Raw genomic sequence first — 27,222 nt, forward strand, 5'->3', positions numbered from 1 at the left:
TTTTTAAAAACTTTCTGATTGTATGGATAGGTTTGTAAGTTGTTTATAAATTTGTACAGCATCTTTTTTCTGAGGCTGAACACTGTTTTGGTTGATATCTAATTAATACTCACCACCTAGATTTTTTGTGCTTATTTGTCCACAATGAGTGAAGCAAAGACTTGGAAAAGAAAACAGAGGTATTCAGCAAGTGTTTCTGCAGCAAGAGCAGCTAAACAACGAAAATTGCAACTTGATTCTGATGCAATGTCAGCCTCATCATCTGGTGATGTGCCACTTTATGAATCTTTGGTTTTACCAAGGGTTGAACCTGAGATTGATGAACAGGTGGACAGTGAAGATGAAGAATTTTCTGAGAACACTGCTCAAGAATTCTACAAGGAATGGATTGAATGTCAGCCTAAATACACTATTAAAATAATGGCTGTTGTTTTAATGGACACCTTTAGAATACGCTTTGGACTCACAGATGTTGCTGCTGCTAAGGAAGCTGGTCTGGTGGTTGGGTTCAATGAGAAAACTATTCGTATGTGGCGTAATAACTTTTATGAATGCAAAGGTGGATTCTCTGACTTAGTTCAAGGGAAACATAACCGTCCGTATGTATTGGATGATGAAGACTGCCGGAAAAAAGCACTGGTCTGGTTGCGTGATAATGCATACAAGAAGAACCAACCTAACTTGACTGTAGCCACATTTGCAGCTTGGGTAAATGAAGATCTGCTTCCTAACTCCCATCTTCCTCCAGGTTTTCCACGGTGGATTACCCCACGTACAGCAAGAAAATGGCTTCACAATTTAGGCTTCCACTCTCAATCCTACAAAAAGGTATGTACTTTGATGGCCATGAAAGGGAGGATGTAGTGGAATATCGTAAAATTTACCTCCGTAAACTCGAGATACTTCAATTATCTCACTTACCACCACCCAGTTGTGCTAATGGGGAAACGCAGGAAGTTTTGGGAAATGCTGATGCACAAAAGCGACTTGTTTTGATATACCATGACGAATCAAGTTTTCATGCAAATGAAAGCCAGTCATGGCAGTGGGCTGAAGAAGATAAATTAGCACTTCACCCTAAAAGTCAGGGTTGAGGATTGATGGTGGGTGACTATTGATGAACATAGTGGATTTTTATGCCTAACCTTTGAAGAGCATGAACTGGCGAAGTTATCCCAGCCTAACCTTTCACGAAATGCTAGGATTTTGTTCAAATTTGGTGCTCAAGGTGATGGATATTGGAACAATGAGCATTTTATAGCCCAGGTTGAGACTGCTATCAAAATTGCTGAGTTTAAATATCCACCATCAGATAATACTCTGGTTTTTCTATTTGATCAAAGTTCTGGGCACTGTGCTTTTGCCGACAATGCACTTCTTGCACACAGGATGAATGTGTCAGATGGTGGAAAGCAACCATTTCAAAGGGATACTGTGTGGGATGGCAAGCCCCAAAAAATGGTGACAGCCAGTGGTATGCAAAAAGGCCTAAAAACTGTATTGGAAGAGCGAGGAGTGAATGTGACGAATAAGCAGCATAAGGATGATATGATAAAGATACTCCAGGAAATGAGAGATTTTAAGTTTCAGAAGACAAGAGTAGAGGAGTTAATTTGAAGAGGGGTCACAGAGTCATGTTTATTCCTAAATTTCATTGCAAAATTAACCCTATAGAATGTGTATGGTATCATGCCAAACGATACACTCGGGCTCATTGTGATTATTCTTTCGCAGGACTTGAAAAGATCATTGATATAGCCCTTGACTCTGTTACTGTGGAAGTGATGAGAAAATTTTACAGGAAAGTAAGGGAGTACCACAGAACATATAGGGAAGAAGTGACAGTTGGAAAAGAAATGTTAAAAACTCTAAAGGTGTACAAAGTCACCGTCGTGTGTCTGAAAATGAAAACGAACTTAACGACACATAACTTCCTCATTTTAATTGACAATTAAAAACTGTCTGACAAAAGTTTTGTATATTATGTACCCTACATACACAGTAAATTTTAAGCTGAACAGATTGCTCCTTGATCTAAAATTTCTATTTTAAGAAACAGGGTCAAATTTGAAAAAAGTTGAATATCTGATGAACTATGTACATATCTAAGAATTTCTCTGACAATTTTTTAAAACTCAAACAGGGTTACTTGCTGGTAGGTATTAAAGACAATACAATAATCCCTAATGTTTAAATTTCTAATTTAGTGAAATCACACTTGTTTTGTAGTTGCCTGAATATCTGAGTACCCATACCACATAATAAAATGTAAATTGGTATGCAAACTGTCTAATGTACATATATGTACTGTACCAAATTTTAAACAATTATCTTGTACCATTACCAAGTTACACGAGATGTAATTTGACACATTGCCGCGGACGTTTATGACTTCCCGCACTGTAGTATTATGCAGCTAATTAGTGGACAGCAAGAAGGAAGTCACTATGATTGTACGGAGTGTGCAGTCATGGTCACTCCTCTGGGCTGTAACAATGCATACAGGCTGTAGGACCAGGTGTCCTATAGACCTTCAGCACTTATGCTGAAAAGCCTTAATAAACTAGTATCCATTTGGTTCCACAGCTAGGGGTACTTTGAGATAATGAGTCACTCTCTAGAGTTCCTATGGATACATAGACATGATATTGACAAGGGGAAAGCATCCTGACCTCTTGGCAGACTCCTGTAAATGTTCAAGCGTTAATCGGATGGCTGCAGGTCGAGGCTATCCAGGTCCAGTCATGAAATTTTCCCCTTTCTCCACCTTTTCAAACACACTTTCTGTAACAAAGTTAAACAGGTTGTAGAACCAGGTGTCCTACAGGCCTTCAGCACTTGTGTTGTAAAGCCTTAATAAATAATATTATTAATAGAATTAATTGCAAAGCCATGTAGTAATAATAGCTAACAGGTAAACAGCAGCATATACTATATAGGATTCGGTAAATACTGAAACAACTACGAACAAATATGACTAGCAGAAATGCCTGATTATTAAGGTCATTATGTTTCACAGTACAACTGCAGCACTGCACAATTGTCTGTCTGTTTTCTGTAGTGCTAAAAATTATTAAATAGATAAATTAAAATGAAGCATAATAATTAAAATATGATGTTCCAGGCTTCCAGCATTTGTGACCAGATTTGTGAAAAGGGATTTACCACACGCACACACATCCATTTTACTAAAATAACATAGGGCTTCCAACTCAAAATAGAAAGGTGCTTCCTTTTGTTGTTTCTGGAGATTTTCACACAGATTGACCTTTAAAATAATTAAGCAAACAAGTGTTAATTTACTATTGGCCATGGATTACTGGTAGTAGCAGATATCAGCACAAGTTTAACGCACAAAGCATACAAAACGTGGGCACATGACCAAAAATTTTAATTGGACAGCTTATTTGAAAATCATTGTGTTTTAGGGTGCTCTAAGTCACAATTAGTGTATTCCTTACCTTAATAAAGATTTCTACATCTTGTAGTGTTATTGCACATCCCATAGAGCTGTAATGGGATTGCTGGCCATGTGATCACTTTTGAGATATTTACAGTTAATACTACTCTGGTATTGAAAGTAATAGACAGTTTTTTTTAAAATATATAATAACACTTGTTTGTTTTGTCTTAAGGTCAGCCTGTCAGAAACAATGAACAGAGCTGAGGCATCAGCTTATTTTACAGTGAAAATCTTTTATGAAGGGATTTTTGGTCACGTACCACTTTTTGTAAATTTTCACATGTTACAATAATGCTAATATTGAATGCTGCAAACAATCCAATAACAAATTATAGCACTTGTTTGCTTTATCTTAAATGTGAATCTGTGTGAAAATCTCCAGAAACAACAAAATGAAGCACATTCCTATTTTGAGTGGAAACCCTAAATAGCGTCAAATTGGGAAATCCCATTGAAACTTGGTACAGTGAGCAATAACATACAGGGCCGCCCACAGGGGGGGAGGCAACTGAGGCATTTTGCCCTGGACCCTGCTTGAATAAAAGATCAATATACTCTAATAGAGCAGTCAAGATCTAGATACTCTAATAGAACAGTCACAGTATTATTGAAAGGATCAGTGTAGCGAGGGGTAGCTATTGTCATTGTCAGCATGTAATAACCTTTTCTTTTTTGGGGGTCTTGCTGAAGTTGTGATGCAGAGTGGAATCCTCCTTGCCCCTGGGGCCCCACTTTATCTCTTTGCCCTGGGGCCCCTTAATTTCTCTGGGCAGCCCTGATGACATACACACACACACACACACACACACACACACATATATATATATATGTATATAACATAGATGGAGAAAATTTAGCTTTATACATTTCTTGACATCTAAAATTATATTATTTCAGATGCGGTTAATTTTTAGGTCAAGCTAGACCTCTCGCCTACAGTTGGTGCATGAGAATGGAAGTAAAGAAACAGCATTATACTATAGCTATTTCACAAATAGGGAACTTTAAAAATAAATTATAGTACTGCAACTGATCATGGCTGTTCCAAGGTGCTCATTTTTAAATAATAAATATTTCACCGGTAATTTCTTCACCATCACAATAAATCCTTTAAAGTGTTAAAATGGTACTGTGATGACACTCGCACGGTGTTACGTGTCAAGCGTCAATGCCAGAAAGTGAAGGGTATGGTGTAAATCCAGAGTGTAATAATAGGTGGGGTGTTATGGTGATACACCAGACATCCATAGTAAATTCCCCAAAGGGGGTGGAGCCCTTTTCATTCCTTCATTTACATTAATGGTTTATTCAGAAGCCATGTTACCTTTAGTTTTCATGCAAAAAAATTTTGTGATAAAAATTTTCGCTTAAAAACATTTTCGTATGATTCACTTGAATGACTGCTTTATTAGAGTAGTTCGATCTTATGTAAAAATTTTCATGTGAGAAAGTTTCGTACAAGTTTTTTTGCATACAAAAATTAATTTACAAAGAAGGAAAAAAAAGCAAATTACGGTACAGTAATTCAACAGGATTACAAATACATACTTACCTGTCTTTCCACACTTTATGTAAGTTGTAATATGAATTTACCAAAGAAATCCTTTTAGTTGTGGAATATAATTCTCAGAAATGCAAGAAACACCTCTTTGACATCTTTAACATCCAATGGGTGAAACTACAAAACCTCTAAGGTGTTTATTATTTTCAGAACACTACCTTGATTTTTAGAAAATATAGGTGTTATGGTAGCACCTAAATTTTAACAATGTCTTATGATTCCTATCATGTTGAGATAGAGTTGTGTGTCCACCATTAAACCAACCAGCTATATATGCAGTGGCACAAGAATGACTCAAGCAAACTTTGAATGAGATGTAACATGGGAGTGATAGAAAGGTTGATGAACCCACTGACAGGGTGAATTCACTAGTGGTATTGAGAACATTAGTCCAAGAAGGCCATTATATACTTATCCAGCAATGGAAGCACTCTCAGCTACCAACTCTAGAGGATATACAGGATTCTTTGAAGGGGGGTTCCAACAGTACTGGGTTATAGAAGCAGGGATCTGGGGGCTGTGCCCCCAGTCACTGAGAGACTTTCAATATTTTAATGAATCAAAACTCCAAAATTGAAAAACAGTACTTATTATAATGTATATGCAAGTGCCCCTGGGATGAAGCTTGTATTAGATAAAGCTACTTAGTGGAAACAGACAGTATATATATCACATCAAGACACATAGACATCTGTAAGCAAGAGTTCATTATGTTGTATGTATATATATTATGAACTCTTGCTGTAAGTAATAGATTTCCTGCTGGTATAGAGCACCGAATCCACTAACTACAAATCTACAAAGTATGGATTCAGTTTGCATGCCCAAGTGATAAATTACTGGAGCTCTATATCTTTAAACACTGTACACCAAAGCTATAGCAGTATAAGGTTATGCTCGGTTTTGCATTTAGAGTTGGAATGTCTGAAAATTCCACTAATGAAGTTCCTTAACATATGGATATTGTTCTATTAGAGTATACGTGACTGCTCTATTAGAGTAAGCAAAAGAAATTTGAAAACCTGTCACCAAAATTTCTGAAGCCACTGTTGCTCAAGAGGTCAACCTATTCTAAATAAATATGTCCACATGCAATCAGTCAACTACTAAAATCCAATGTCAGCCTCCATTGGGAAGAGCGAATTTTTAGAACAGCTAGTTACAGTGGTGGATCTGAAGGAGGGCAGGAGGCATGTGCCCCACCCCCATTCCCCCCCCCCCCCCCCCCCCCCACACACACACACACACACACACACACACAAAATAATTGAATGCAAATGCTCTTCTTGGAGCAGTCAATCAAATACTCTAATAGAGCATTCACCTTATGTAACACTATTAAGTATCCTCCACTGAATATGAATCTGCAATAGTAACCCACGAAGCATGCACCTGCTTGTTGCTAAATTCACATGGCCCTTTGTAAGTCACTTTCTTGACATTAGTTATAATATAGGGGTGTAGAGCTGCGCTCCCAAGACCTTTTGTTTTATGTACAGTGGAACCTGTTAATCAGGATATTTGGTAATGGTCTCAAGTGTTCCTTAACATACAAACTGACCTGAAAAATTCCAGACATCTTGATCATCAGGACACTTGGTTAGTCCCTACTTCACTGTAGCTATGCAATACAGTGAAGAGTAGGCTTTCAAATTTGTAATGACAACACCATGAACTAGCTGAAAAAATAATCAAAAGAATACTCAATACCTACAAACAGATATATAAAACATACACATGCAACACACGTTACTTGAATGAGTTGTGCTATATTAAGTACCCACATGCTTGCACACTAGGCTCTTTATTTCGATTGTAACTATCTTCCATGAGATATACTTTCTAAAGCTTGTAGTCACTTAAACATTTTTCTAATACCGTATCGCCAATAGATTTCAAATTTTAAACTAGAGTAGGGATCAACTAGAATATAGTACACCAATAAAAAGTACTGAAACAAGCTTGAGTTAGTATAATGATAGCAAATTACTGTAACACAAAAAGAAGTGAATATCCATACTGTGCTGTAGAGTTTCCAAAATTGAAATGCACAGTAGGATATTCACATCTGTGTTACAGTAATTTGCTGTCATAATATATGTACTAACTAACTCAAGCTTGTTTCAGTACTTTTTATTGGTATACTATATATATTCTAACTTAATCCCTACTCTAGTTTAAAATTCCTATATTTGTTTCTGTTCTTTTTTATAGAACTGGTGATCATTCTATAGGTAACTAGTTTATTTCATTAAGATGAATTGATGTAGCTATGGAAAGTCAATCAAAGAAGATGCGATCAATTTTTTCGTTGAACATAAACTGCAATTTTACACGTAGATTGGTGTACTGATATTCTACAACAATTGATTTAATTAATTGATTTATACGTCTTATAGTTTTTAAGACAAGTGTACAGGAAATAAATAAGGGACCTAGACACAGGGGTACCAAGAAGCTTTTAAGCAGCTGGAGCCCTGGAGAGGCAAGCACACAAGAAACAAAACATACACATACTGCAATTATGAGTTAATTAATTAGTTTGTCAGATCTGACAGACCCCACCATTCTGAAGAGCGAGCAATTATTATTCTGTATGAGCATATTCTGGCAGCTTGATCAAACAATGCATAGTTTTGGATGGTAACTTGCATGCACGAGATACGTTGGTCAGCGTTGCAGGCGTAAGCAACCAATCTCAATTGTAACAAGCTGGGCATACAGGCCAGCACATCAGTGTTCATAGAATGAAATACCTTAGTGCAAAGAACTTACATCGCAAAGCAGTGTGTTGCTCAGAAGACCTTAGATCAAATCTTTAACAAATAGACAATTGACAATAACAAAATAAGTCTATTCAACTAAAGGTTGGTTCAGCCAGCTGCTCTTCTTCAAGACATATCTTCTTCTTCTGCTATTCTATAACAGGGCGACACCATATTAACAAAGCTATGAACAGCAACCAACCTCAATAAGCTCAAGAGGCTCTTCTGGTTAAATTCACTTCTTTTATAGTTCTCCTTTATGTGACCTCTTGTTTACCAATTGTTTTACTGTTTGTTGCTTTTCAATGGCTTCCACATCTGGTCATCTGATTTTACTTCACAACATAACATTTAGCTAGACCTTTTCTTTTCTACAATCCCCACTTCCTTGTCATGGTCCACATAACAAGTAGCTATAACAATTAAGATCAGTGTTCACCATTTAGACTATTAAATTAGCTATATATGTATGTAGCTACATATGTGTATTTACAGTTTTGTGATTTACTCTAATTCCAGTGGACACACTTTGACAAGAGGTCCCAAATATTGCGCATTGCCAACTTGAAGTTTCATAGATCTTACATGGCCATCCTTTCCTTTATAGACTTCTAGCACTCTCCCTAATGGCCATTGTTAGGCGTAAACATTAAAGCACAATCTCCAGGCTTTAAATCTTTCTTTATCTTTAGCCACTTTTGTCTGAGACTTAAACTTGGGATCCATTCTTTTAACTACCAATGCCAGAAATGTCGGACCAACTCCTGAATTCTTCACCACTGTCTTTTAAGGTCATAACCAATCTCATTCATCACTTCAACTGGCCTAGCTGGATGTAATAATGTGAAGCATATAGAAAATGAATGCACAAAAGTGCCTATACTGTAAATGCTTTCTTGTTTGATATCACGTCTTTTGGTTACTCCATGAACATGTAGTTGTGCATTCTTGGCCTCGCTTTTTTTTACAGCTGGGCTGTTTTTGGCACAGGATATCACTACTTTTTGTTGACTAGAGAACATACAGCTAGGTATTATATTACATACACTGTAAATCCAGAAGTGTGAAGGTCACACTGTTGGTATGACTCCTGCGGTCGCTTAGTGCTATAGGAGACACTGCATGCATGCATGCATAAAACAGCTTCAGCAACAGATTAGCTAGCTAAATTAGTAGCAAAAGCTTCCAAGTTCAGTGTTTAGAAACACTACTAAAAGTGACTTGCTCAGAGAAAATTCATTCAAACTGAAAATAATGGTCAGATTCCCACAAGGACTCATGTGATATCTCGCGTGATGTTTCACGTAAGATAAGAACCGGCAACGTCGAGGCTACAGTCTTAACTGTTCTTGCTGAAGCAGTGGGTTGGTGATATAACTAGTGTAGTTGAAATCTGTGCGTGGCAAGTGGAGCCGAATCAGCTGCAAGTTGTTGCTGAATGTATGCCTAGGAATGGACATGAAACCTGACGGCACTGAATGCATCACACTATTCTCCCAGCAAATTTCCCGGGTAAGTTCGTGTATAGTTAAGTCATTATAAACGGCTATATAACTACCGTCGTATTTTTAGACAGGAATCTCCCATGCCATAGTAGCTTCCTGGGATTATATACCATGCTTGTGCATGTAGGCCAGAGCAAGGGGGTGTCACTCAGGCTCTTGCTGTGGGTCAATCTGCGACCGCGGTCAAACTCTAAGTCAACGGTCAAGGCCACAAAATAGCTCTTACAGTGCGTCAAGGGTCAAGACGATACGGAAGGTTTGAAACCCACAATCGAAACTATACATAGCTACTATCAAGTTTACGGAATTATACATAACTCACAAGAAGTAAGGATCTCCAAGAAGATGTTTTATTGGTCCAACAGGCATTTCGCTGTAATTATAATGATTTTTCTCTCCTAGCTGCTGGTAGCACATACTAAGAAAGTATCATACTAGGTTACAAGTGCAGGTGCGTATAGGAAAATAGAGAAATAGTGGAGGTCAAAAGTTCAACAAGAAACGCTCAAGTCACGATGATAAATGCTGCAAGTCAAAAGTCAAGTTGAAAATTGGTCAAGACTTTGACTGCGGTCGCAGATCTACCTACAGCGTGAGCCGACGTGACACCCCCTTACCAGAGCCTCGTAGCTGGCTTGTTCTAGCTGCATGGGTCAGACCGCAAACAAGTTGAGCTGAACCCTGAGAAAACAGCTAAAAATGAAAGAGGATATTTTCTCAACATTTCAACCAACCAAGATGGTTGGTGATGACAACAAAGATGTCAAGAGCAAACAAGTGCTTCCACCAACAGTTCAGGAAAGGTTAATAGGCTATATCCTATAATGTATGGTGAAAACTTTGGCTATAAATAATGTGTCAGGCATTTGAATGATTAGCGGGTAAGTCAATACTACAAGTGAGTTAATATTTTTGAGGACTCAGCTCAATGCGTACATACCAGTAGGCCGTAATTACTATGCATCAATTGATTGATGTGATAATAATATAAGCAGATCTGAGACAACCATGGACCCTACTATATAGTAACTGGGCAGATATATAGAGTTATGTATACTCTGATATAATTGTTTAGTGTTGTAGTTTGCCAATAGTCAAAGCTAAATTAACCATATATAGACAGCTTTTTGTGATGTTGAAGGTGTCAAGCAAACTCCAGTTAGGGGCAGGTAATAAAAGATTATTTTTTAAAGCAGGAGAGGAACATGCTTAGGCCCGCAAGGTACAGGCTTAATCTACTTACCCCAGTAGATGCACCATATTATATATAATGCACATATCAATGTATTGCCCTACTAACCCCCCTCCCCCTCGGGCATATATAGGGCTATAGTGGGCACAACCGAATGTTAAATGCCCCATGGTAGGACAAACCTATTGTGTCAAATCCCCACCATTGGCTCCAGTTGCAACATGGGGGATTTGACATAGCGTAGAAAAAAATACTTGGGTGTTTAATGAATGATTGACAAATGCCCCATAGTGAAGCAGCAGTTTCATGTCAATTTGCCTTGTAAAGCCCCACTTACAGGCATTACATCCAACGGGGGAACACATTGGTAGGTGCATAATGAGTTTACATGTTAAAATTTAGTCTGTCTTGCTTTTTTCATGCTTATAGCAGCTAATGTGCTTATCTCAAACAGTCAGGACTGGAAAAACTACAAATTGTCTTCTACTTTTATCTATCAACTATCCAATCACTGCTAATTTAATTAAAATTTCCTTTACTGTTGTGTAACTTGTTTACCATTATGCTATAACCATTAGTCCCTCCTAGTTTATATGTCTCCTAGCAACAAAAATTGTTATGTCAACAATGTAGGTGAGAACCACAAAACAAGTCAAGTAATATATTCCAAAATTGGTCATCAACTGCTGCAGTGTGCTGAATACATCTTGAAATGGCTATGTGGGATGCTCACTTTCACAATAATCATAATAGTGGAATTAAGTGTTTGTTGACATGTTAGTCTGACTATATGATTACATGGTTTTAGTTGCTGTGCCTTACCATACTGTATCCCTTTCTGTATATGCAGGGTGGATACTGATGTTGTGACTGTTGGCGGGTGAGTTTATGGTCAATGGACAAATCATGCAAATGGTGAAGAAAAATTAATATGTGGTAGCTACCAAGACCCCACTACTATATTATGAACTCTTGGTGGTACTTCATAGCCGAACACTAGTGTATCTGGCTTCTTGTGCTATTGTAGTCATTTTTTTAATTTTATGGGATCATCATAATGTAATTGTTTACTATTACAGTATATTCATGCTATCATTAAAGAGTTTCGGTCTATAATTGTGGGTTACTGAAAGGTGATGCGCTGATGCTGGCTTTTTAAGTGAACACTGAAGTTTCACAGGCACTGAAGGGCTGGGGCGGGATTAAAGACGTGCACGGGTAATGTAGCAGTAAGTTACTTCCAACTATATCACTACAGCGGGTATGAAACAGCTGGCTATAGCTATGTACGGCCCTACATGGGCCGAGTCACGCTATAACGAGTCAGTGGAGGCATACCATGGCGAATCATAGTTAAAACAAATCAGTGACTGGACTCACAATTAAACCAAGAGTTGACAGCACAATGAAATCAGCCAGCTCGCTATGGCTAACCACTTCCACACTGTTTGGGTTTGGGAATTGAGGCGGGCGCCTCACATCTCGATGTCATGGCGGCAAGTTTGAATCTTCAAAGAGCACAAAGGCGATCTCATAAACCAACGAACAACTCTTAGCGAAATTAAATGTACAGATACATTGTGTAAAAAGCCCCTGATAGCCGTAGCCTTTTTACAATACGACTTCATGGTTGAAAGAAAATCGCCCCAATGGGATGCGATGACAAAGAAAATGAAAAAAAGAACGATGCACATTTGAATAAATAATTTAATTAATGCATTGTAAATGGGTGGGCGATGGAACAAACTACTCCAACAATTCGCCTGACTTTTTGTGTAGTAGTTACTCATTATACAAAGGTTACATGCCCTTGGTTTCAAGGCGGAATCTTTTAGTAAGGCTGAGATTTCGCCATGCAGATTTTAAAAGATTGCATAATCAATCCCTCATGTAAATGACTCACAGTAGTGGTCGCGTGTTTATTGTTTTGTGGGCGCGCGCTTTGTGCTTCTTGGCCTCGCGACTCACTACCATGAGTTTTGACCCCAATCAAGATCACAAACCCAAGCTTCTTGCATCAGTATTTTAGCCCTGACAACAAATGGCTGAAATAGGGACAATAATCCTAAAGGGTTAAAAATTGCAATTCCTTTCTAAAACATTCTCTTTGTTGGAATAAACTCCTCAACAATACTATGCTGTGACTAAAGGTAAATACATCAGTAGTAGCATCCCATGTACGTACCCCTAGGGTTTTTATAGTTGATGACTCCAACTCTCCATTTCCTGAGAAGCTCTGTTCTGTAATGGAATGTTTTCTAATATCCTTTTTGAATTTGAAAGCCATTTATGAGTTTTCATTCCTGCTTTTCCCCACAGGTCAAAAAGTTCTTTAAAAAGTCCATCTGCCTCATCATCAGTTAACACCAAAGCCATACTATCACCCATGTAAGTGGACTTTAAAATCACTTTAGCTGCCCTAGGGTAACTCTGTTCATAAAGCTTGACATGATATTAGACACAAACTTTGCCAAAAATGGGGATGAATTGATACCAAACACCAACCGATTAAATTCATACTCAGAAGGTTCTTTCTCACAATTCATACAGTATGTCTCCACAGAAACCTATGACAAGACCTGTTCTTTAATTTTTGCAATATCACATGCTAACACTACTGGATACTGTCTAAAACATTAAACAAATCGTTTTGCAATTTGGGCCCTTGATAAATCATGTCATTCAAGGCAACACCACAGACATGCCAACTCTCACGCATTAGGCGTGAGTCTCACTCTTTGGCTAGTAATCTCACGTTCTCACGCCTAACCCTCTGTTTCTCACTCTTTCAGCTTAGTTCTCACGCATTTCTCACGCCTGATCTGCTTCGTAATTAGCCCTGTGCTTAAAATTGGGCAGACCTGTGCTTATTTTTGTACTTAGAACATGCGACGACTTTTTTTTTTTTTTTTTTTTTTGGTCTTCACTACCAAAAATCCTGGAGCTGCACTTGAATCTGGTCCACACTGCTGGTAGTGTTTGAGGTCTCACTCCTAAAATTGTTCAGAGGTTGGCATCTCTGACACCATCACATTTGGCAGGTGTTAAACACAATTCATACCTTGGTAGATGACCGATCCTGTCTTATAACTGGAAAATGAGGCAAATACCACCACTTCTTCATTATATCACAATCACTTGAGGGCCATACTCTGGTGATATCGAGGGGTCACCAACTCACTAAAAAAGGGGTACAGATTTCAAAATCTTGAACAAATTTCTCAAGATTTCACGGATTTAAAAAGATTTCACAAAATCGAACGAGAGCTGCAAAATCTGATTTTAAATTACTGATTGGTGCAGAGTGATAAGTTCTGAAATCACCAAAAAATAGTGGGAGAAAGAAACAGAAGTTCAGCAGGCATGTAGGAGCAAAGCCTCACGAAATTGAGAGGAATTGCAAAGCCATATAAAGCCAGGAGTAAAGCCAAGGCATAACTATTAAATGAAACCCTATAAAACCAGGAGCAACTCGCAGCTGAAGCCCTATAAACCAGGAAACAAGGCCAATCATTCAGGGGAAATCCTGTGCGAAACCCCACAAACATAGGCGATTCTAAGGGGGGGCCAGGGGGGGCCAAGGCCCCCCCTGTTAAAAAGTAACTTTTAAAAAATCTTGGGGAAAAGTTGCTGTATAGATTGGCATTGTTATTTTTAGCATTTTTCATGTTTTTAGAACAAATTTTAGGCTGTTTTCAAGCCTTTAAATTGCAAAAATCCTGCAGCTTCTGGGGGTTGCACCCCCAGACCCCCCTGAAAATTCTACTTTATACTATAGCCAAACAACAATAGTTATGTTGTTCCCTACTGGGCCCCCCCTGTAGGTCAGGTCTAGAATCGCCACTGCCCACAAAACCAGGAGCATCTGTATGCTTAAGTTGCTTTTGTAGTTGGCGTGTTGCTAAGTTTATGAAGTTTTGCTAAGTTTGTAGTTTGCTAAGTAAATCCGAAGCAGAGTGGAACATCGGATTTCATTCTTACTTTGTGCAGGAGCAGTTAGCATGGATTCCCCTGGTTTTGTGTGGCTTCTTCCCCTCAGCTCCTGGTTTTGTTTGGCTTCCACAACTCGCTTAATACAAATCCGAAGCGGAGCGGAACATCGAATTTCATTCTTACGTTTGTGCAGGAGCAGTTTGCATGGATTCTCCTGGTTTTGTTTGGCTTCTTTCCCACAGCTCCTGGTTTTGTTTGGCTTCCACAACTCGTATAATACAAATCCGAAACGGAACGGAACACCAAATTTTATTCTTACTTTGCATGGATTCTCTCCTGGTTTGTCAGTGTGGCTTCTTCCCACAACTCCTGGTTTTGTTTGGCTTCCATAACTCGCTTAATACAAATCCAAAACGGAGCCGAACACCGGGTTTTATTCTTAATTTGATTCTCTCCAGGTTTTGTACGGCTTCTTTCCCACAGCTCCTGGTTTTGTGCGGCTTCCACAACTTGATTATACAAATCCGAAGAGTGGAACATCGTATTTCGTTCTTACTTTTGTGCAGGAGCAGTTGAGTGTAAGTTACGGTACCAGAACGAGTATAGAATCAGAATACGATAACAACATAAGATTTCGTATTTCAGGCAGGATTTTATTGAAGGTGTACGAGATTTCGAAGCAGTTGGTGACCCCTCGGGTGATATATCCTTTTTCCAGGTGAATCAAAATAATCCAATTATATTCTTCTGCTGTTTTTGGACACATATAGCTAGCCTCTTCTCTAGATTACACAGCCACTTCTTAACCATCTCATAATTGTCAGGTAAGCTCACAACATCATCCTTCCAGGGTATAGCCACTTCAATAATGGTCTCGTTTGTATGTTTGTTCTCGTGTTTGTTTGTATGTTATGGATCTTTCAGCTATACTTAGTGCACTCTTATCCTCAGGTCTCAACACTGACACTGCCTCTGTGCCACTAGTGTCTATTTCCCAGCAGCGTTGCATGAAACCGCGTCGGGCGAATTTTTTTTTTTGGACGAGGTTATGACTTAGAAAATTTCTAGCACCAGTAATTTTCCGTAAATTCTGTTCAGGCACGTGTACTCGAGTGTACTCCGGAACCAAACTGTGAACTTGGCCCCTTTCAGTCTACATGCACAGGATGGACTGTCGAATCGTGGATGATGGAATAGCAGCGATGATGTGCTCTGGAGAACTTTGCGATAACGTAAGTTCAATGTTTACTAGGCAGCGGGAAATTTGACAGCTTATCAAAGCGGCTACAGTAAACGCCGCCACAGTACTAATAGTAACAAGTTGATGTTGTGCTACTTCTAAAAACCAGGCGCCAAGCAGCTAGCTAACTCATCTGGAATAACTATAGACAGTATATACTATTATGAATTAACCAACTATGTATTACTACTTTACAATAGGGTAGTTTGATACGAGGGGTCCGACACTTCGGAAAGAGCGTACGAGATTTCCAGATTTCTACCGTGATTTCTGATTTCCAGGTTGATTTCTGCTGATATCCGCCCACGTAAGCTGTAGTTTACGGAAAAACTTCTCCAATGTACAGAGAAACACGGAGGTTAGAGGCTTGATTTCTGATTTCTACCGCAGTAGCGTACAAGATTTCACGAAGTGTCGGACCCCTCGGTTTGATAATATAATTAGCTATTTCTCGTATTTCGTAATTCATGAAATATTCGTAATTCGTTCAATTACGTTGCTATGCACTGCTAAGGAAGCGTTTGTTAAATAAACCGCTTTAACCAACATATTACGCACAAAACTATCTTCTAAACTGTTTTATAGTGTGACTAACGTGTTTTTTCCCACAAATTCTCTCGACAAAGCCTCAAAGCTGCTCTTCATTTTCGTTCGCGTACGTAAGGGATACGCCCCCTTTCAACTCGAAGCGATAGGCTATTCCTGGCAGTGTACGAGGCCTGCACCGTTGTTTTTCAGTTGCTAAATGCCTGAAAACCTCAAGGGGAAGGTAGTCTGAGGAAAGTCACCACAGCCGTATTTCAGTCCGCCGAAAAGAAACCACCTCAGAGCAAAGTTCACCTGTGCAGAAGTTTAATACAGACTTCATTTCACTTTTACTTCTTACGTAAAAGCTGCTTTTACCGTTATTAAACGATTTTGCTCACGTGGGTGCGTACGGACAAACATAGGTAGATAGGTACACACACACACTTTTACAGAAACAATTACAGTAAACCAGGCGCACGCCCACAGACTTTAACGTCAGCTCCATTTTGTACTATTGGGACAACCCGCTAATTAGCTACTGCTGTAAAAGCATGCAACGTGCGAAGCCAATTCCTATTATACGTAGTAGCTAGCTACATGAATGTGCTATACTGTAGCTGAGCTGCAGTCTACATGCAACAATGTGTAGTTTGATGTTGCGTGTCTACTATATGTGTAGTATCTTAGAGTCTAGACAGCCTTAAAGTACGTTATTAAAAGAAGCTTGGTAGCAACTTCAACAAGTCTAGTACCACAAATTGCCATTACTCAGGGGCACCTACCACTACCGTAACTCCATCCTTTCAACCAGCATTTTACTTGTGTAAACTTTTGTACCCTCCACCTTGGAACAATCTGTCATGCAGAGCCATTAGTAATGATGGACAAGTTAATGAATACATAGAGCATTTATCCCATTTTTATGGAGCTAACACATATTTGTATAATTATCTGTGTTGTTACACTCCTTGTGAGGTTTTACACAGTATTAATAATTACACTCTAGGTTATATCACAGTACCTGAAGTTACTGAAGGAAGAAGCTAGCAAAGTTAGTATCTAATGTGTATGCCATGCGATCCAAAATTTTGGTGGGATAAAAATTTGGCGAGTTTGGCAAAAGCTTTCAATTTCCCAAAATATTCTCGCCAATATTAGCTAAGATAATGCAACATGACCCAAGCATTCACCACTTTATTATCTACCAAATTCCTTCACAAGTGAAAATGCCAAAATTTTGTCCCATTAAAATTTCTGTTTTGTCTGGTTCAAGCATTAAGTGTGCATCCTTTGCAGAAGGGCAAACACTGTGAGGTACTGTCAACCTTCACCTTAGGAAAATTAGAACGAGAAGGAGCAAAGTCTTTAGAATGCTGGTTTAAAAAGGTATATTTATGCTTTATTCACATTCATATATAATGTATTACAGATGAGAAATCTTCTAGAATGTGACTTGGTACTGATTCCACTAAATGTGAAAGCATGTCATTGGGCTTTAATTGTATGTACAAATAAATAATGTATACTATAAGGCCACATAAATGTAATTTTTTAGTCTCTCATCATTGCCTGCATCATATTTTTCATAGCCGCATCAACATTAATTTTTTTGCTCTCGTGCTGTGATATTCGTTCATATCCTGAGTCATCTACTCTAGCTGACTTATGTACAGATTATTCTTCTGGACAACACGACGGTAGTCAACCTCTATCGGAATAGTATACCAATCCAACAGTGAAATGCCTGGCTGGCAAGGATAGAAAAGAGCTAATACTATTTACTGTTTACAACATGTGTAACGTCACAACTTGTAACTGGTTTTATTACTTTTTAACTTTTTCTAGTAAACACAGTTCATTCAAATTTAAAAAAATTGATTAAATATTTGAAATACCCACCCACAAACTTTAAATTTTGGATGCGTTAACTAACAATTAACTTTATGTGGCCTAGCAGTAGCTATAATCGGTTACCTTTACAGGTTGTTGTACCGTCTATGAAAGTAATGACATATTATGATTCAATCTGGAGATCGACTGATGAACTATTCAATAAATGCCGGTAGGTACATTACCATACATACATGTGATTGTAAGTAAGCTTAATTGCTAGCAGTAATAGTGGACCATTTTCCATGCTAATAATCTAAAAGTATCATTTACCAGTGCTTCATTGCAAATTCAGAATTCTATAGAAATTAGCTTGCTTTAACTATCATTTACTCATATCTTAAACTACAGGAATATTTTAGAGGCATCTCAAGCCACAGTTGATGATGTTGCAATAGAGTGGAACAGTTGGAATTTCTTCGTTGCTCAGGTGATGCAAATTATTCATATTTGCTATATACATTCATATGCGCAATCACAGGACATTCCATCACAAACTTCGAATGATGATTGCGGGGTATGTGTCCTATAAAAGGCTCTTATAATTACTGTTTACTGCAGGTCTGCAGCAGCAGCTATACGTTTCGAATACAAATCATACAATTCAATTGTTTGAAAAACAAGAAATATTGAAAAGTGAAAAATTCATAATAAATTGAATCAAAAGCAAGAAATTTAAGAAATCCTTATTAATTATTGTCACCAATATTTCTCTCCATCATAACAAAAACTAATAATGTTAAACTCAACATATTTTGCTTACTGATCTCATTTTTTGTGACCAAAATATTTATTTATGAAATGTTAAACTACTTCTGTGCTGCATTAGTTTCATAAGTACCGATTTCTTTCTAATATAGTTTTGTAATTCCTGTTCTATGCTATTTGTAGAATGACATGAAAGAAATCCGCTATACCATGGCTGTAGAATTACAACAAAATTCATTGCTCAACCAAAAAGGATCTGTCTTTTTTGATGGCAATGATGCCATAACAAGCGAATGTGATGTTGCTGATGTTCCACCTGATGAAGACTTAAACATCTCTACCCCTTCCAATTTGTCACCTGTGAACTCAGATTTGCTTTTATTTACACAGGTAATTTTAATTTTTGTAACTGTGTACATGTATGTATACGTAGGTAAACCACTTAGACAGTGTGCACTTACAGTATTTGACTTAGATTATATTACCCGACTAACTATATATCGAGGTAAAACTGCCTAAGATGTTTCTGGTGTGTCTATGCATGTGGTAAGCCCACAGAAAAGTTCAACTACTGTCTATAGCTATAGTTTCAAAAGAATTTATCCCTACTCCATAGCAATATAACAAATAGTGAAAAAATGTTACACTGGTATTTATGATTAAAGGGTGAAGCACTGGCAAGTGAAGAGATTGGTTGCTTTGTTTCGGATCCGCACCACGTTAAATGTGAAAAGCCAAGCATGGATCTTTCTAACCAACCATATGAAGAGTTAGATGCATCAATGGAGAACTCTTTGACTATAACTGATAAACAAAGTAAATTTGATGTTGTCACATGAAGTTACAGGTACAACAGCAAACCAATTTGCTGGGATAATCTTCCAGATGCACTTCAGTCTGTTATGCCTACAGATGAAATGTACACCTATACGTTGTTGAGGAGTTCAATGAGCTTCCAAAAGAAGAATATTCAGATTTGAGATTTACAGCTGCCATAAGAATTAACCTTAACAATGATGAAGAGGCAAGGAGTGGATTGGGAAAATGTGCGATCATAGCAAATGCACATATTGAGTTACCAGAACATACAAGCCATCCTTAAAGCGAATACTATGGCGTACTGATATGCACTGCCAACATCAGAGAAAGCCTCTCTCCATAAAACAATCAGCTGCTAAAGCGGTATGTAAAAAAAACCCGAATCCATTGATGGAAGATATACAACAAAAGAAAACCGGGTGTCCATCATCTCTTGTTCTTAAAATTAAAAATCCTACAAAAAAGGAACTCCATAGTCAACAAGCCAACTTCTGTTCCTCTCATAAAGGGCACCTTCAGTTTAACTTTACTCACAATCATTTTCTACACTCAGCTCACACACTAGGCTTTAGACCTATTTCTGCTGAAACAAAAGAAAGGTATGTTAAACTGTTTTTGGCAGGTCACAGTGCAGCAAGTGCCCACCATTACTATGAAAACATTTTAATGGATGAAGTTGATGACAATCTTCAAACAAAGCTGGCTGATCGTTCAACTAATCCTAAAGTTCACGACGTTAGTTGTCTTTACCAACAGTGGCGTTCTACAGTGTACGGACCAATGGACAATGGACCACAACTTTTCATTACTTTAGAAGCAGAAGTCAATGATTACAATGATAAATACAGCTGTCAAGGTGGGAAAGCACTCCTTCAGAAATTTGAAAGGTTTGGGGATAGCTCTGAAGTATCAGATGAGGACAGTGACATTGAAAATCGTGTTTCTCCCCCTAAAAGCAAAAGAAGAAAATGGCTAATGGTAAACCTTTAGTATTGGTAGCTTGTACACCCCTCATGTCACGTGTGCATGAGATAATTCAACAATCTGGTGAGATGATATTTTGTGATTCTACTTCATGTTTGGAAAAATACAATTGTTCTCTCTTCATTTTGTCAACCAGTAGTCCAGCTGGAGGACTGCCACTGGCTGTAGCAATCACCTCAGATGAAAAACGGGACACAATTCAAAGAGCCATGCAAATGATCAAGGAAGTTGTGCCAGTGAATGCATTATATGGGAATCAAGATGGTCCATCTGTTATCATGACTGATGATAGTGTAGCAGAGCGTAATGCCCTTAAAAATGTCTGGCCAGGAGCTACATTACTAATTTGCATTTTTCATTTTTTACAGAGCTGTTGGACAAGGTTGTACGATGGGAAAAACAAAATAAGCCACCACCACCGAAAGGAGTTAATCGCTCAAGTTAAAGAAATGGTATATGCCAAGTCAGCGTCACAGCTAGATGAATTATACAAGAAGTTCAACCAGAATGAACTAGTACGTCAGTATCCAAAGTTTCAGAGCTATATAGAAAAGTGGTGGCAGAAACGAATGGAGTGGGCACTGTGCTACCGAAAATCACTGTTGGTTAGAGGTAACCATACCAACAATATTGCAGAGGCTGGAATACGCATTGTGAAAGAGATTGTATTTGGCAGGGTTAAGGCCTATAATCTTGTTCAGATGTTTCAGTTTGTCACAGATGCTATGGAAGTGTACTACAAGAGGAGATTGTTGAGTGTGGCGCATAACCGTTTTGATAATTACATAGCATCTAAATACAAAGGGTTGAAAGCCACCATGATTCCGGCAAACAAGATCGTCAAGCAAGACAATTCAGATGTACTGTTTGTAGTGACCAGCAAATCTGATCCTGATATACAATACAATGTTGATATGGATCTATGTACCTGTTCATGCCCACAAGGTATGGATGGATCTCCTTGTGTACATCAAGCAGCAATAGTTAAACAACATCACTCAGTTTCTTTGAATTTTGTTCCTACTGTTAATCCTTCAGTCCGCAGAAACTTTGCAATACTTGCATTGGGTGATGATGCTGAAAAAGACATCTCTTTTACTCATCTCTACATCAACAAATGTATGGTGCACCAGATCAAGAAGTAACGAATCCCAAACCAGATGAGCCAGATTTTTCAAAGAGCTGCTGGGACCTTATTAGAGCAGGAGCACAAGACGAGCCAATAGAAACAGTGTACGATGATGCTACCAAGGATGAAGAGAAAAGGTCACAGTTATTCAGTTCAATTGACCACATTGCCGAAGCTTTAAAGCATGGTCTTTGTGCTGATGATCCTCAACTGAACAGTGGAATCGAAAAGTTTCTAAGCCGTTTTACTACTTTATCTTCTTTTCCATCCAAAGCTCGACTAGCATCTGCTTTACATAGTTTTGGATCTGAAAAGGATGGATTTTCCAAGTCTATGAAATCTGGTTTGATTCGAAAAGGAAAAATTATTAAAGTACAAACCACAGCTACAGGTAGACGGAAGTTTGGTACAAAAGGCAGGGGTCCAGCCCAACAAGGACGTCCACGCACCAAAAAAGTAGCAGAAGCTCGCAAGCAAGCAAAGCGTTACACATTAACAGTTCGCGTAAAAATCAAACAGTACAAAAAAGGTCACATTCTCTATCCAAGAATATCAATTTAAGTAGCAGAATGCTGGAAAATGGTGAAACTACTAACTTTAGAGATCATTGTATACATGACTTTTTCATAGTTGATACTGTACACCAATGGTAAACAATTTGTTGAATTATCGGGCATGTGCAGATTTTAATTGCGGGCATAATTTAATATAACACAGGTTACTCAATAATACTTACACACTATAGTGACCACAAAACATAAAAAACATCTCAAAGTGTACTTCCATCTGTGACAATGACAATAGCTTTTACAGATGTGACATTTAGTTTTAATATGTGTGTACAGTAAAGCATAAAAACACCTTTGAAGTCTGCATTCTAATGACTTTGCTCTTTCTCGTCCCAGTTTGAAGCTTCGGTGACAGTACCTCACAGTGTTTACCCTTCTGCACAGGATGCACACTTTAATGTTTTGGTAGCTTCTGCTTACAGTAACTTCAGGTACCATGATATTACCTAAGGTAGATACACAATAATTGTTACATGTACCTATAGCACTGTCTTGTAGCTAATAATACAGAAATTGGCTAATTAGCTTTTACATTAGCTGAAGGGGCTTTCCCTGGGAAATTTACTAAAGTGGCAGCTGATTTCTTATTATAACTGAAGGGTTGTCCCAATAGTACAAAATGGAGCTGACGTTAAAGTCTGTGCCGTTTAATAACCTATTATTACTATTAGTACTGTGGCGGAATTTACTGTAGCCGCTTTGATAAGTTGTCAAATTTCCCGCTGCCTAGTAAACATTGAACTTACGTTATCGCAAAGTTCTCCAGAGCACATCATCGCTGCTATTCCATCATCCACGATTCGACAGTCCATCCTGTGCATGTAGACTGAAAGGGGCCAAGTTCACAGTTTGGTTCCGGAGTACACTCGAGTACACGTGCCTGAAAAGAATTTACGGAAAATTACTGGTGCTAGAAATTCTCTAAGTCATAACCTCGTCCAAAAAAAAATTCGCTCGGGGCAGGTCATCCGGGTCTGACCCACGTGAGAAACGAAATTGTTCGTTTGACGCCGTGGAAACTTATAAACGCAATCGCGTAGCTCTTTCGTGAGCCACGCCCACTTATAGCGTTACAAACATATGCTCAGCCACGCCCATGTATTAGTAAGTGCAGTATGTAGCACGAAACTGAGGGTATCTATGCCTAGACTATGGTGAGGGGTAGCCATTGTTAGTAGGTGATGACCTTTTTTTTTTTTTTTTTTTTGGTCTTAAGTTGCGTCTGGATCCACCCCTGTTTACTCAACACGAATCGAACGCTCAAAAAGGTAGTCTCGCTCGCTCGAGACTAGCCGAAACATAGTTCTTATCGCACGCGCTTTAATTAATCCGGGTCAGTGGGTCATCCGGGTCAGCAGTAGGTTCAACGTTGTTTCCCAGAACCTTTGAAGCAATGCATTAACCTTTTCTATGTTTTCAACACCTGTAGAAAGGTATGAGTGAGCAAAATGTGTGCTGACATTAGTAGTATGTATACCATTCCCTACCACACCAATACACGTCCATCCTATATGCAGCAGTCAATGGTGGACTTTTTTGCAGCCATTGATTCCACACACTATTGTATGATTGCAGTGCTACCCTAGATGACTATCACCTAGACAACGAAAACACAGTTTACATTGTTTTGCACATTCCCACCTTTTTACTACATCTAATTGCTTGAAGTTTCACCCCACGAGAAACTCAACATGATCTGTTGGTATACAAAAGCCACCAAAAGTTTCAGAATTGGTATTTGATCTTCCATAGAAAGTTCTTGGATATTCTTGAAATTGTCTTGCAGCATTGAATTCAGCTTTTTTTGATTTGCTATACGATACCTCTTGAACAGTTTCAAGAGCTTTAACCTGAAATTCGATCTCTTGTATTATCAACTCTTTAAGACTTTTACACATTCAATCTTGTGATTTTCATATACCTAGTGGTGATATGAAGCCAACAGAGAAGCTGGTAGCTTCTTTTGCAGTTTCATATACATCATACCATGTTTCAATTCCTCTGACTGGTTAAATTCACAATAGTAACATCTAAAAGATCAGCATATACCTTTCTATCCTTTGAGTTTCCAGGATAAATTGGTTTAAAGTTGTCAATCTCTTCTAAGTACAAAGCTATCTGCCTCCTTTGACCCCAAATTTCCTTTACAATCCTTCTTTGCAGCTTCATATGCTATGGCTAAATGTCCTAATTCCAAATAGCTCTCAAAGCTTCTCCAGTTAGACATTGGCGTAATTGTAGTAGCTTGTATTCTGCTGTGGAAGGTGCCTGATCCACACAGGCTGTAAAAGCAACCTTCCAATAATTATATGGTAAGTTTTCTTGTCACCTAAAAATACAGGAATGGTAACACACTTTAGTTGTTTCTACATGTCTCGGCCTAGTGAGACTAGTTCTACATCATCCAACCTCAGTAAGTGGATACATAGGAATTTGACTTTGCAATCTCTTTACCTAGCTGCTGCTGTATGTTTGATGCTGTACCCTCTGTTCTACTACCAGACTGAAGTGTAGCTGTGTCATTCAGAGACTTTCCAGTATTAGATTCCTGGCTTTTATTATTGCCATCTTCCCAAATCTTACACTGCTTGATTACTGCTTATCTGAAGCTGCCTGCACATGATTTTGCGCTTCACTATATTCTGTTTTGATCTTCTCTATCTCTTGGTCCACCTTCTCCATATTCAGTCAGTCTCTGTTTACCATGTAAATTTCTGACAACCTTACCATTACATTCATAGCATTATCCAAAGCTTCATCTAATGTCTCACAAGCCTATTTAAATTTAATTTCTGCTATACAGGAACTTCTTCACTCTGTATTAATACTAACAAACAATGCCTACACTAGTAAAGTCAATTTTTGCTCTTGCCTTTTCTCTCTTTAACTCTATCAACTACTCCTCAGCCTCTTGCTGGACATCTCTCTGAAGAGCTTCCAAGGTCAGTAGATTCTCTTCCTCAACCATCCTCTGCTACATACCAGAATCTTGTTGCTTACTTAGAAGACCTTAGATGAAATCTTTGACAAATAGACAATTGACAATAACAAAATAAATAAATAAGTCTGTTCAACTAAAGGTCAGTTCAGCCAGCTGCTCTTCTTCAAGATCTATCTTCTTCTTCTGCAATTCTATAACAGGGCGACACCATATTAACAAAGCTATGAACAGCAACCAACCTCAATAAGCTCAAGAGGCTCTTCTGGTTAAATCCGCTTCTTTTATAGCTCTTCTTTATGTGACCTCTTGTCTACCAATTGTTTTACTGTTTGTGTTTTTCAATGGCTTCTACATCTTTTCACCTGGTTTTACTTCACAACATAAGTTTTGCTAGATCTTTCCTTTTCTACACAGTGCATTAAGAAATGCCAGCAATTAAACTGTGCCAACTAATCAGCACATGCCTGTTCTTGCTAAAAACCAGTTCTTATCCTACACCCATCATCTGGAGCAATCAGTTGAACTCAAAAACATGAGAAACAAATGTACCAACCAGCACAGAAAGTCGAGCAGCATAAATTATTAGCAGGAAGCCACTTATGTGTTATCACGATTAACTAAACATCTTGCTTGTCACGAAAAGAACTGGGAACAAGGAAAGTCCATGATGTGTATATTGTACATACTGCAGTTGGTGAAAAGGCACATCTCTGGACGAAGCTATGTCAAACAGTGGAGAAATCAAGCCTTATGCTTGCCTGAAGGCATCAGTTAGTCAGAATAAATTCTGTAAATAGAATTTTTTCAAATTCCATAGAAACTTTTGGAAGGATTTGGGATTGGTCTGAAGACATTTTTGGGCTTGGCTGTGCCTAACCAATACTGCCAAGTTGTCATGAAGGGAAATTGAGGCTGGTTTAGGGGGATGTTTTTGGCTGGAACACCTAGTTCTTATGATAAAGCCCAAACTGAATTCGATTATTATGAACCTATTTTTGTTACAGGTAACATGTTTGGGTATATATTTGACTCAGTTATATAATGTAAATCTATATGGATTCAAACAATCATTATTGTTTAGCATCTATCGCTAGGGAAGCCATCACGTGCTCATGCTAAATCAACACCTTTCCCTGTCTGCAAAGATGAATGGGACACAAAGGAGGACAGTCTCTTTTATCTACTGACTTTCAGGATGCACTTTCTGCTGCTAAGGCATCAGTTTCTAACATCTGTTCATCTACTTTTAAGACCAAGGCTCAGTTTACATTCCTCTCATGTCGATTGTTGGAATACTACTCTCGGATCGTTAAATTGACTGTACAGAATAAATTTCTGGATATAGTTACTCTAGAACAAGAATATCCCCTGTGAAAAAAAAAACTGATATATCTTTTACTTGAAAAGCGACTTTCTTTCTTATTGTGAGTCGGTCGTGACACCTTATTCACACCATTGAATCTAGCTCGCTGGAATATAATCATTAGTTTAGTTTGTAGCCTTTGTCACTCTACTCATCCTACAACCAATCATGTTTTAATTGGTTGTTTGATTGCACTTAGGTTTCATGACTCTGTTTTGCAAGTTTTTGTTCAGAACTTTAAAAAGGATTTACTATCTTGTTATGAGCTTTATGCTGATCTTCCTGGCTACCAGGCTACTGTTTGTCCCCCAAGTACTATTCCACCTCATATCACATCTACTCTCAGCAGACCTGATCTCGTGCTGGTTTCCACAAATTCCACCGTGCTATTAGAACTCTCCATGGTCATTAATACTGAACATCATCTTTTGGCTGCAAGGAACTGTAGAGAAGGTCACTATGGTTTATTACTGCTCGCTATGGTTCATTCTCTCTCTTCAACATGCTGGATTTTCGGTCAATCTGGTGACAATTGAAGCTGGCTGTCTAGACCATTTCAAGGAAATGCCAGTGACTGTTACAAGACTTAGCAATGTGTGCCATCTATTGAAGAGTACAATATATATGTTGTA

General features: G+C 38.3%; 1 protein-coding gene and 2 long non-coding RNA genes across 6 annotated transcripts in view; 2 read left to right on the forward strand and 1 right to left on the reverse strand.

The window, feature by feature from the left end:
- The window catches only part of LOC136245651 (uncharacterized), a 213,321-nt gene that overhangs the window by 140,783 nt on the left and 45,316 nt on the right, over window positions 1-27,222 (reverse strand). The gene's annotated exons all lie outside the window — the stretch shown is intronic.
- On the forward strand, window positions 9,077-11,520 carry LOC136246144 (uncharacterized). Its single transcript, XR_010696258.1, has 2 exons — window positions 9,077-9,301; window positions 11,337-11,520. It is a non-coding gene; the product is annotated as an uncharacterized lncRNA (long non-coding RNA).
- LOC136246142 (sentrin-specific protease 5-like) lies at window positions 15,538-19,626 on the forward strand. Of its 4 annotated transcripts, none has more exons than XM_066037604.1 (9): window positions 15,538-15,651; window positions 17,194-17,238; window positions 17,484-17,573; window positions 17,617-17,688; window positions 18,170-18,249; window positions 18,429-18,507; window positions 18,559-18,594; window positions 18,969-19,175; window positions 19,451-19,626. In XM_066037604.1, exons 1-9 carry the CDS (start codon window positions 15,577-15,579, stop codon window positions 19,622-19,624), a joined length of 858 nt encoding a protein of 285 aa, XP_065893676.1. In that variant the 5' UTR covers window positions 15,538-15,576; the 3' UTR covers window positions 19,625-19,626. The 4 variants fall into 4 exon arrangements, with proteins under 4 accessions (XP_065893676.1, XP_065893677.1, XP_065893678.1 ...); XM_066037605.1 differs by having other exon boundaries at window positions 17,617-17,643; XM_066037606.1 differs by lacking the exon at window positions 17,617-17,688.

The sequence above is a fragment of the Dysidea avara genome, chromosome 15 (assembly GCF_963678975.1).
Source record: "Dysidea avara chromosome 15, odDysAvar1.4, whole genome shotgun sequence".
NCBI lineage: Eukaryota > Metazoa > Porifera > Demospongiae > Dictyoceratida > Dysideidae > Dysidea > Dysidea avara.

Bases quoted from the DNA above. Each gene is read 5' to 3' on its own strand.
- LOC136246142 (XM_066037604.1), top strand. From the start codon at position 15,577: ATGCACAGGATGGACTGTCGAATCGTGGATGATGGAATAGCAGCGATG. The intron at 18,250-18,428 runs GTAGGTACATTA...CTTAAACTACAG, and splicing joins GAACTATTCAATAAATGCCG to GAATATTTTAGAGGCATCTC. The intron at 18,508-18,558 runs GTGATGCAAATT...GCGCAATCACAG, and splicing joins GGAATTTCTTCGTTGCTCAG to GACATTCCATCACAAACTTC.